Raw genomic sequence first — 12,893 nt, forward strand, 5'->3', positions numbered from 1 at the left:
CTATTACAGGCTAAATGTAGGCTTTTTCATAAATAAGACACTTTTGTATAGTTATATCGATTTTTTTTTTTAAATTAAAATAAAAATGGTAAATACATTAAAGCACCTCTATATACACTTACACGGCAGTTATCTATATCCACACACTGCCGCCCCCTCTGTGTACACACACACACACACTGTAGCTACATCCAAAATCTGCTGCTGCTACACACACACAACAGCACCACACACACTGCAGCTCTACACACACACACAAGCTGCTGCTACACACAAACTCTGCAGCTACACACACACACACACACACACACAGAAACTGGAGCTACATATACACACACACACAAACACTGCAGCTACACACACACATACTGCAGCTGCACAGACACACACAAACTGAAGCTACACACACACACACACACACACACACACACACACACACACACAAACTGCAGCTACCAAACACACACACACACACACACACACACTAGATAGACAGAAACTGCAGCTACAAACAAACTCTCAGACAGACACTTACTTTGTAACTCTCCCCAACTCACTCTTTCCCTCTTCAACTCAAAGTGGAGCTGTGTTCACGGAGGGAGGGGGAGGAGTCACTGCCTGCTGCTGCCTCCAGACCAATCCCCTGCCCTGTCTCAGAGTTGTTTTGACAAAAGGAAAAGCTGATTGGCTAGAAATAAACCCTTTGCAAGCAGCCAAAAATTCCGGGCATTATTGTATGAATAATGCCCGGAATTCTAACCAATCAGAGAGCAGGAATTTCAATAATGCCCGGAATTTTACAGCTTTAGTCTATAATAAGAGTTAATCCTCTGTTTTTGGTCCTGATAAACGGGTTGCACACCACTGACGTAGGTCATGCACAGAATTACCCACGCAAGGGTAAGTTTTTCCATTTTTCCTTGATTATACTAATGTGGTTTAGGTTGGACGCTGTATGAAATATTCTAATATGTATCGCGTTTCGTTGTTTATGTAAAATAAATTATTGCTGTTTTATTTCTAGATTCATTTGAAGGAGACAGTTTTTACAGTGGACCCAGCGCTGACCTTAATTTTGCTGAGTAAGTAAGATGTGTTTTTTTATATATATTATATATATATATATTTTTTTTTTTTTACTGAATTGTATTGTATTGTTCCTTCATTTAATTTTTCTGAATTATAAAATGCAATTTAGACGAGACTAAGCGATCAGCTATGCAATAATAATGCTAACCACGATAAAATACAAATAAAATAAGATAGTTTGCTCTTCATCAAAAAAATAGGTTGAACTTTACAAGTGGGAAAAAAGAATCTCTGTAGTTCGAGACGTGGCACATCACGGCTATTTTAATGGTACAAATGTTGCCAATTTTGTGCATTTTAGAAATCTGAAACCAAATGACACAACTAGTAAGAAGAATTCAGGAGAAGAGGATTCTGGTTCAGACTGGGACATTGATGAAGAAAAAGACGATGAAGAAATTTCATTGGGTAGTATGTGTGAAGAAGACTTTGAAGATGATGAAAATGGAGGTGTTTTTATGGATACTACAGATAAAAGCGACAAAGAGCCAGGTACCATAGTTACTTCTCTCACTTTTTTTAAATGAAATATAACTCTTATTTTCATTTTCTTATACAGATTTGAAGTATGTTTTGGAACTGATGCTATTGATAGTATAGCATGAACATGTTCAGTATGACGTTTATGTAACTATTGATGTAATGACCCATAATTGTTTAATCCCAAAATAGTGATTTTGTTTTTTTATGTATCTGCTTGATGCACAAGAAATACAAATCCCTTATGTGAAAAACGGCTTTAAAGATCACAGACCTCAAATATAAATCATTGCATCTGACTTCTGACCCTTCATCCTTATTGATCTCTTTGTTGATCAAAAAAATGAATCAGTGCTGGACTCGGGTATCAACGGCCTACCCTCAATCCCTGTTTCCTTACAGTCCTCTGGACCCACCCCCATTCTTAACAGGCTCAATGACACAGAGAGAAGTGTGGGGGTGTAGTTAGGACTTGGATTGCCTGCTGGGAGGGGAGGGGGCGGGGGGGCACGCAAGGTATGCGTGTGTATATGTAACCCGCTACATTATTTCCTCTGGACTATAAAATGAGAAGTATTGTGGTATATAGCATCAATTACCATTGAATCATATGCGTATAATGGGATATGCTGTGTTATCTGGTGGGAACAATGCCACACCCTATATCTTTATATATGTGTGAATAAAAATACATTTTATGTAATGGTAAGGAATTTAGGAAATGTAATGAAATCATTCATTTATGTGTATTATTTTCTTATTTATTTTACAGGCACGAAGAATACAAAAAAGCGACGTCTAAAACAAGAAGACATCTTTGCTTCTGCAGAAGAGGTATGAATGTCTGAGGAATTGTCACTATTTAGTATTTGTGTTATACTTTTGAGTAAAGTACATCTATCTAGTGAAATCATTACTATCTAGTAATAATAATGAAGCCCATCTGCTAATGTTCTTTAATTAACTACCTGGTATGTTAATTGTCATGGGAGACCAGGCAATTATACCTTTATACCAGGATCATTTCACTGAGCAAAACGAGTTAATTAAATAAATTGTAAATTTATTCACAGGCAAAGGCAAACACAATGTTACACCATTTACAGCAAAAAGGCACACTTACTTAGGCATTGGGGGTGGAAAAGAAACTATACTTTCCTAGGTGTAGGGGCTTATCGTCAAAGCTTACCCTAAAAAGTTTTAGAACGGAAATCACCAAGCCGTTCCAAAGTCCCCGCTCACTCTCCAAAGGGCTGAAGTTCACTTACTGCTTAGAGTCTTAGAAAACTCTAGAGAGCATTAGAAATCTGGAAAAGTTAAAACTAACTTAGAATACCATTAGAAACTGAAAATATGAGCTGCTTAAGGTTTTTAAAACCTCCCAGGTTCATTCATAGAAAACCTACAGCCCAATCAAAAAGCCTGAGAAATTTCTCAGCAGCTAATCAGAGCGGGGCTCATCTGGTTGATGTCAGAGAAAGGGGCATGGCCATCTGCAGAGCAGGCTCCGCAGAGTCCGTCAGAATCCATATGGCTGTTGGGCCAGTTTCCCCTTCCCCTAATTGCTACCAAATGGTCTTGACACCTCCATATCCTGGATTGCCTTTGAAGCTAGAAGGCGGGTTAGATATTGGGTCCACTATGCATGGATTTTTATACATACAGTATAACACCCTCTGAACCTTACTTTAATAAAGTATAAACCTTACACTTTTATGCTGCTAAAATGTCTCAAGTCTTTTAGGTGAGGAGGGATAGAATGAGAACTTGTACTTTTTAGTCCCAATAGCCATATGCCTCACACTCTGCAAAACCTGACTCTTAACAAAACCTTAACAAAAGTCTTATATATAACTGGAGTATCCCCCAGAACCCCTTTACTGGGTTCAGGGTGACCTGGGCATTAGCTGGGCATCCCTCTTTATACTAGGGACCCCTTGACTGTTTCAGGGACACCTCACATCCCTATGCCCCTTTTACCTTTCTGGTCTGTGCTGAAGCAGGGAACTTGGCGTAACTGTTTTCAGGGGAGGATTTTGACCATAAGTCTGTGCATTATATGTCCCCATACCCCCCCTTGAAACTCATTGCCTGTGAATCTCCACTGGTTAGCACTCATGCAAAGGTAGAACACACAAATTCCTTATTGTTGCACAATCGCATATATTTCATGTACAACCCATGGGTCTAAGAGCTGACACTCTAAACCCACAGATATGGTTCAGAGGTAAACAGCCGGGCATAATACCTTTATTGATGGCCTTGTTACCCCTTCACCGTCACATTAGTCAAGTGAAAATGTGTCAGAGTATTTAAGTGAGTCTATGTTGGCTGTGAGCCATATGGCTGTGTCACATAAAGTGTCTGTGGAGTTAATACTGGAGTTAGAATTGGAGTTGAATACTAGAAGAAGATCTGGACTGCACTTCAAAAACAACTACAACCTTGTAACTGTGAGAGCTTGACTTTAAATGCTCTGATCATTTGTACTCTTCCTATCCTCCAATACCTGGTTTAGTCTCTCCTCCTGCATCTCACTGTGCCCTCCCTATTGCTTTTTCTGTTGAATGTCTCCTCACTCCTTTGTAAATGGTTGTTCTCTCCAACTTCCCCACACCCCTCCTTTATACACCTGTTTCCCAACAACTTCTTTACCCCTCAATAAATAGCACCCCCACAAATCCTATATTCACACCCTCTTTCTACACCTTCCTGCTTCTGGGGATATCTCTTCTAATCCTGAACTCAGACATAAACACACCTGCTCTCACCCACGCCTCCCTGCCATCTCCTCCCATGCAAATGGTATTAACCTTCTGATTTAATCCTGACCAACCTTAAAACTTGCCCCACAAATCAAGCATCCCAATTGCCTGCACCCATGGCTATTGTCTCACACCCACAGTCACCTACCACCCATTGTGACCAAGCACTGCCATCTACAGCACTCATTCCCTCACCTGCTGTCTGTGTAAGTCTCCCAGCATACCACGTAGATTGTAAATGCTTCGAGGCTGGGATTTTCTTTCCTATTGTCCGATTTTGCTGCGCTTAATGTATTATTATAATTCCCTGTACTGTATTCTTTTTGAAGCGCTGAGTACACTTTTGACGCTATATAAATAAAGACATAAAATAATGTACATAACACCCATATTGTATTCGCATATAAAGTTACACATCTAACTATTGAGAACTCCTCAACTTGTTATCTTCAATTGTTTTCTTTATTGGTTTTGCTTTTAAGTTGGGTTACATCCTGGATGAAAACTCTGGATCAAAATTTGACAACGTTGGATTAAATGCAATGGCAAACAAGGATAATGCAAGTAAGCATCATTGTAGAAATATTTTATGACTTCTAATTTCTTTTGACACAAAACACAAAGGAAATTGAACCACGTGGAAATAATCATCCAAAAATGTATTTTATTACTGCTCAGGTCTCCACATCATGGTTATTTCAGTGTATATGCTTTTAAATTGTATTGAACACAAATTTGATTTCTTCTCGCCCATTAACAGATGAGAGGGGCAACTCATAGCTAAATTTATTTTAAGTAATAATATTGTGGGAACTTTAGAAAAAGCTGAAGCTTCCCAGATCTGGGAAGTTAGAAGGGATTCAATCTTGCAGATATTGGGACGTAATACCAGAAACTATAGATTTATAATATCTTCCAGCAAGTCAGTGTGCAAGGTGAGATCAATGTGTATGGCAGAAGCATTCTACATGAATTGGAGTTGTATGGAGTGGCAGAATATGTAGCTGACTGAAAAGGAGGTTGCTGGGCGCTTAAAGCAAAGGGAGACTAAAGAATTCCTGGGCTGTGGACCCTGGATATGGAAATATGATATTTTTAATTGTGATTAAAAAGTACAACGGTGGTCTGGAGGGGGAACCTAAACATATTCAGTTTGAGGTATTGGAAGGTGAAGAGGTAAGAGACATTCAAGCACAAAAATTGGGCCTGTGGCACTTGTGTTGCGGGGCAGTACTGACTGACCTGTCAGTCACCGCCGCGACCATCAACAGTGTGCCCGATCCAGCTTTACTAGCGTAACATCAAAGCAGAATCGGGCATGTTGTGTCTGGCCGCGGCAGGTGACTAAATGTTCATGTCACCGCTATGGCGCTGAGTGCAGGGGGAAGAAGATCAGAGAGTGGGTAGGACTCGGCACAAGGGCAGATGGGTGAAGCTGGACGGACAGCACTAGCACTGTGCCTAACAGCCCCACCCCCCCACCCACCATGATGTCAATTTTGAGGTTAGGGGGTGAGGGGTACTGCATGCCAATGGAAATGTGTGAGTGTATCACTGTGTCAGTGTGTGTCTGTCAGCGAATGAGCGTGTCGTTGTCTGTGAGTGAGTCACGAACACACTGACATACTCAGCCGCTGATGAGAGGGGGGAAGAATTTTTAGGAGCCAATGATGAGCAGCAGGCGGTATAGGGGGAGAGACCGGAACAGCCAAGCGCTGGCCGCCCCCTGCCGCTCAACAAAACGTTGACTCATGAAAAGTCTAGCTGGTTCCTATGCTTAACATTTTTGTCCAAAATGCGGCATCTGTTCGAATTTAGTGGGGGTGTCATAAAAGATGAGCCCAAGGCTGAGCTTATAGTGCAGGCTACATTGACGGTGACGTGATCTCTGACGTCACCCGTCACTGATGCAAAAGCTGTAATTGAGTTTTTGCGATGTCGCTGGCTGCAAGGGGCGGTGACACCAGGTAGAGGCTATGTGATTGGCTTTTTGCAGTCACGTGGTGCGGCCATCACAGTAAATATCAAAATCTATTGATTTCAGCAATTTTGGTCACTGTGTCGCGGTCGCGCTCTCAACGGATTACATCTATTTGCTTTGGCGCTGTAGCCGGCACTATAAGCACGGCCTTAGGCCTTAACACACAACCCTTTGAGATACCGGCTACAAGTGAGGAAGTACTGACGGTAGATATACTTCAACTGGAGTTGGACCGATAGGAGGGAATACTCTTACTTAAGAGTTTGTCAGAGAGAATGATGGAATATGGGAAAATACCTTATGAAAGTTTTGAGTTTGCTATTGGAGGCCAATAATTTACCAAAGGAGATGTTCACATGCAATCTAGACATGAGAATTTCAAACAAGGGTTCGCATTCATTATTCTTGGCAGGTTGGCGTCCATTTTTGGCTCCTCCACCCCTGGTGCCGACTGAAACAGGCTAGGCTAGGCCATGGCAATTCCCTCTGCATTTAGAGTTACGCTGACAAACGCTTTGTCTTAGCATCTCTATGGACAGAGGGATTGGGGAATGCTGTCAGAGTAGTATTTGACGTGGATGAAATCCAGCATGCAGTTTTATACAAGCCTATTAAACAGATGACAAGGGAGAAATTGGGTTGCTAGGTATTTGAACAGAAGGATAGGTCAGTACAGGCAGTCCTCGTGTTACAACGCTTCCTTTTACAACGAATGGCTTATCCAATGCTATGCAATGCATACCTATGCTAATTTTTACGACGCCAACACGGCTTATCCAACTCTCTTACGACGCTTTGCAACGTTGTTTATGTTTGTGTATATATTTATATATATATATTATATTATATAATATATGATATTATATTATATATGTAATACAGTATATAAACTATATAATTTATGTGTGTGCTGCATATCTTATTGCCTGCGTAAAATATTTTGTGTATTTTAGCATTAAAAATGCCTTCGGGAACGGAACCTTTCATTTAAACAGTGTTCCTATGGGAAAACGTGTTTCACTTTACAACGTTTCGCTATCCAACACCATTTTTTTTTTCAACCAAAAGTTTTTTTTTATTTTTGTTGAGTGCATGGTACAATAATCACATTTTCGTCCAACCCATTGTCTTATACAGATGTATCCACAACAACTCATCTTATTATAATTATACTCACAAAAGACATACTGGGGATACGAACAGACCAACAAGACGTACCGACATACTACACCAGGGGGGGGGGAGGTAGGAAGGGGGGGCGGGGAGGGGGTTGCCATCGAATGATTCCAGTTCAGCTGGGCTCCACATAGGGGTTGTGGTTCTCGCTGCTTCCCGGACTTCTTGGGCTTATAGGACAGCTGGTCCGCAAGATCTCACAGTGACTGCTGTCGTAGCGTTGGTTGCTGAACTCTTCCGGATTATCTTGGCCCTTGTCTATCCTTTTCTCTGCCCCTTTTATTTATCTCCTTGTTTTGATAATCGTCTATGTCTCCCTGTCTTCTACACTTCATCCAAGGAGAACGCGTCTACAACTATTAAAGCAGTATATTGGAGGCGTTGACCCCAGGGATATCGTTCAGAGCTAGCCATGGTGACCAGACTTTGAGAAAATTTGTGCCGGTGTCGTTAACCAGACTTGTTAACTGTTCCATCTGGCAAACGTGCCAAATTCGATTTCTGATTTTTGGGATGTTTGGTATGTCCGGTTGCTTCCACAATGCTGCGAGTTCGCACCTCAGGGCGGTTGCAAAATGTGCAATTAATTTGTGCTCCGACTTGTTTAGCCCCTGAGTGCGTCTGGCCAGCAGAAACAACCAGGGGTCCAAAGGGATCGTGCAGTCGAGAATTCTCTGAAGCCAATTTCTGATCTCCTCCCAGATTGGGAGTACCTTGGTGCAGCCCCACAGCATGTGTAGCAAGTCTGCCTGCTCCCCACATTGTTTAGGGCACAATGGGGGGTAACCTCTGACAAACTTTGATAATCGTGTTGGAGTCAGATACCACCTCATTAGGACTTTATACGCGTTCTCCTTTAATGTCGTGCAAATCGAGCTTTTAGCTGCCGCCAAGCTAATTTGATCCCAGTCTTTGTCCTCTAATGTGTCTCCTAGATCTCTTTCCCACCTGTTCCTATATTTTAATGTCACGTCAGCGTCAGGAGTCGGACAGACCACCGCCTTGTACATTGTAGAGATAAGTCCCTTGGTTCCTGATCCAACAGAACAGAGCTGCTCAAAATTAGTGCGTTTAGCGCGGATGGGGAATTTGTCATAGAAAGCTCTTAGCTGGAGGTATCTAAAGAATTCTGAATTTGGAATTGACTTTTCAGACTTAATTTGCTCAAACGATTTAATCGATATTCTACCCTCCAGGTGTCGAAGGCGAGTATAACCCTTCTGTGTCCATGTAATAAAATCTTTCTTCTGCAGGCCCGGAGCGAAATCAGGGTTCCCCAAAATTGGGGTCCTCAAGGAGTGTTGTCTCATCAAGACGTGCTTATATTTGCTTTTGTCCCAGACTGCCAAAGAGCTGACTACCGCGGAGAGCGGGTTTGTGAAGTCCTTGCGGACCTTGTTTGGAAGCCATATCAGGTCCTGCAGTGCCACCGGGGCACAGCAGGCCGCCTCCAGCGCTACCCATCGCCTCTGGATAGGGTGGGTATGCCACTGGATGATTTGGGTTAATTGGGCCGCTCTATAGTACGACAACAGGCAAGGTACCGCTAGTCCTCCTTTTGTAGTGGGTCGAATTAGTATACTAGTTTTGATACGGGGGGTTTTATTACCCCAGATAAATTTCACCATTGCGGACTGTAACCGAAGGATCTCCTCCCTATTTATTGGGACCGGAAGAGTCTGAAATAGGTATAGTATCCTGGGTAGGAGATTCATTTTCAGTGATTGGATCTTCCCGATCCAGGATATGTTGTACCCTGCCCATTTCCGGAGATCTTCCTTCAGTGTCCGAATTAATCTGGGGTAATTCGCTTTATAAAGGGTATCTGATTGTTTTGTGATATTTATTCCTAGATATTTGATGCAGGAGGCTTGCCATTTGAATTCAAAATTTAGTGTGATCAATTTCTCAGTGGCCTTAGGTAAATTGATATTCAGGGCCTCTGATTTTGCCTGGTTAATTTTAAATCCCGATATTGTATTAAATTCCCCTAGTAATTGGAAGACGTTCGGCAGAGAGGTGAGGGGCTGTGATAGAGTGAGTATCACGTCATCAGCATACAGGGCCACCTTGTGTGGCTGGTCACTGATTTGGATACCTGTTATATTTGGGCTGAGACGGATGTGTGCCGCCAGGGGTTCAATACAAAGCGCAAAGAGGAGGGGTGACAGGGGACATCCCTGTCTGGTGCCGCTCTTTATCTGGAATTCCTCCGAAGGGAAGCCCTGGTGTCGGACCTTCGCCGTCGGTCCCTGATACAAAGCGAGAATTGCCTCTATCATTCTCCTTCCCAGCCCGAACGCCCCAAGCGTCGCCCTCAGGTAGGGCCAGTCTATTCTGTCGAACGCTTTTTCAGCATCTAGACTAAGCACCATAGACGGGATATGTTTTTTCTGCGCCAGATCAATTAAGTCAATAATCCGTCTGGTGTTATCAGCTGCTTGTCGACCACATATGAACCCTACTTGATCAGGATGGACCAACTTGGACAACACCTGGTTAAGGCGGTTAGCTAACAGTTTGGAAAAGATTTTTATATCCGAGTTTATTAACGAGATGGGTCTGTAGCTTTTACAGTCCGCTGGGTCTTTTCCTTGTTTGTAGATTACAGAGATTGACGCCTGGAGCATCGAGCTCGGGATAGGGGCACCATCCAGAAAGGAATTACAAAGTTTTAGTAAATGAGGAGCTAGTATTTTACGAAATTTCTTATAATAGAGGTTGGAAAAGCCATCTGGGCCTGGGGCCTTGGCTGCTTTCAATGACTTCATTACCTCTAGGAGTTCCTCGCTAGTAAATTCTGCCTGCAGTGCGTCCCTCTCCTCTCTGGTTACTGTAGGCAGCTGAGCCTCAGTCAAGAACGTCTTAAGCCGTGTTTGTGTGGTTGGCGTGTGAGCCACCTTCGCCCCATCGTATAGGGTCTCGTAATATTCCTTAAATTCATTGACTATTTTTTTTGGGTCTGAGGTCAGGTCCCCGTGTTTTGTTCGAATTGTATGAATTTGGGAGACCTAGTTTTTGTCTCTTAGTTTATTGGCAAGTAGGGTATCTGGCCTGTTTGCTTTTTCAAAATATTTCCGCTTAGTCCATGTCAGCTCCTTTTCAGCCCGGGAGGTTAACAAAATATTCAGTTTGGTTTTGGTGTCTAGCAACTCCTTAAGGGTCATTGCGTCTTTATTCTTTTTGTGTCGAGTTGAGAGGACTGCTAATTCTGCTTGTAAGTGATTGATTTTTTTGCCCTTCTCTCTCTTTCGCCTGCTTGCAATCTTCATGAGCTCTCCTCTCAGAGTCGCCTTATGGGCCTCCCATAAGATAGCCTGCGAAGTCACACTTTCTATATTCTCCTGAAAATATTCCCTGATCTTGTCCCCTACGTTTTGTGCAATTGCGGGGATCTTTAGTAAAACTTCATTTAGTTTCCAGTTCGCTCCTGGCCTGTCCAGACTAAAATTAGTGCACCGTAGCTCAATCGGTGCATGATCTGACCACGAAATATCGTGGATGCCCGTGTGGGAGATCTGTGAAACCATTCTACTTGATACAAACAGGTAGTCTATCCGACTGTATCTGTCATGGGGATGGGAGTAGAATGTGAAACCTTTATCCTGGCGGTGCTGTTCTCGCCAAATATCTAGTAGGTTATTGGAATGTAGCCCTCTATTCCAAGTTTGTCTTATCTTAGAGCTATTTTTACCGCCCGGAGTGCATCTGTCCATTATAGGGTCTAGGGTTTGGTTGAAGTCGCCCCCCAATATTACACAACCTTGCGCTACTCTCTGGAGTACAGCGAAAAATCTGTCTAAGAAAGCTTCCGTGCCTTCACTTGGAGCATAAACATTTGCCAGCGTGATTGGTTGACCTCTTATTTCACCGACTAAAATGAGAAATCGGCCGTTGGAGTCTTTTTTAATGGTCGTGATCGTCAGGGGCAAACGGTTATGCACCAGAATGGCTACTCCTCTTTTTTTTTTTGTGGCTGAGGCTGAGAACCAGTTCGTATATCTATGGTCGATAAATTTTGGGGAGTTAGTTTTAGAAAAATGAGTTTCCTGTAAGAGGATGATGTCAGGGTCTGTTTTTTTATAGTCAGCTAAAGCTAGTCTGCGTTTCCCTGGGTTATTAAAACCCTTAACGTTATGTGAGATGATGGTAATCCCTTTATTCATGTTTGTGGTTCCCAACCTTTACTCTTGCGGAAGCAGCCGTCTGAGCCTCTGGTGACAGCGATGTGGGTGGCGGGAGTTCCTGTGCTTGATTCTGCTTGTTCGCAGTCTGGAGCCATGGCATAGGGGTACAGGGGGAAACACACTGGGGAAACATCAAAAAACACAGTTCAACAAATATTTCAACACATATCAACATTCCGGGGACTGGGCGAGAGCTAGCTCCCCCAATCTCCTTCTCTGCCCTTCTCAGGCGTGCAGCCTGGATGGAGTACGGGATGGCCCTCCTTCCCCCTCTCCCATCCTTCTTGGCTGGCCTAAGTGGGACTTCCATGGGCCTCTCGTGGGTCGTCTCTCCCACGCCCATGTGGAGACTCATGCTCAAAGCCTTCGCGAGGGGCAGCGCTCCCCCCCTCCTCCCTTATCTAAGCAACGTAGTAGTGGATTAGTGTAACGGCCACTGTGTGTAACTTTGCGTGCTACCTGTAAGTGCAGCTTAATACATTAACTATTGGAGTGTAACTGTAAACTTGTACAAAATAACTGTTTGCCCCTGTTTGCTATCCTGTCTTGTACTTTCCTGCCTGTCTCAGTGTCTATGTACGTTCCAACCCTCTGTTGTGCTGGGTACTATATTGCTCGTTAGTGTATGGTAGGCTACGACTGACTAGCCCTTCATACTATGCCCCCGCCTCTCTGCTCTCCTGCTAAGTGCTGGTGAATCAATTGGGTCTCCCCTCCCTCCGCCCCTCCGATTCCCGGATAGAATCGTTTTGCTTCCGCCGCGGGGTAGTGTCTTTGCCCGAGGTTGTCTGTTCATGCCGCCATTCGTGCTGTTAGCTCCGTGAGTCCTCGAAAGCGGTGGTGCCCCTCTGCCATTGAGTGCTGTGCGCTTCCGGTGCTTCTTTCCGGCGGATCTGCTCCTCTGCCACCTCCAAGATGGCGTCTGGTCCACTTCCGGTGACGTATTTCCGTCGGCCGCCATTTTCCTTCAGTCAGCCCGCGGAGAAGGACGTCTCCTCACCTGTTCCCGCGCCTGGAGGCCCTCCACTTCCGCAACGAAGCCATGCTGTGAGCCGCAGTCTGGGGCACCATGTTGGGCGTCTTGCGTTCCATCTCAAGTCGCCATTTGCAGCTTCAGGTAAGGTTTTGGATTTTTTTTTTTTTCCCAGGCAATCCGAGAAGTCCTCTTAGTGGTAATGCCGGCAGGGCAGCGACATCGACAGATATCTTGGCAAG

The 12,893-nt window shown here is 43.7% G+C and overlaps 1 protein-coding gene across 1 annotated transcript in view; it reads left to right on the forward strand.

Moving 5' to 3' along the window:
* Positions 1-12,893, forward strand: part of CEBPZ (CCAAT enhancer binding protein zeta) — a 48,928-nt gene that overhangs the window by 29,598 nt on the left and 6,437 nt on the right. The window contains exons 11-14 of the mRNA XM_075596785.1: positions 1,025-1,082; positions 1,391-1,581; positions 2,342-2,403; positions 4,817-4,898. Coding sequence (XP_075452900.1) covers positions 1,025-1,082; positions 1,391-1,581; positions 2,342-2,403; positions 4,817-4,898 — 393 coding nt within the window. The remainder of the gene's footprint in view (positions 1-1,024; positions 1,083-1,390; positions 1,582-2,341; positions 2,404-4,816; positions 4,899-12,893) is intronic.

Source organism: Ascaphus truei, chromosome 4, assembly GCF_040206685.1.
Source record: "Ascaphus truei isolate aAscTru1 chromosome 4, aAscTru1.hap1, whole genome shotgun sequence".
NCBI classification, from domain to species: Eukaryota; Metazoa; Chordata; class Amphibia; order Anura; family Ascaphidae; genus Ascaphus; species Ascaphus truei.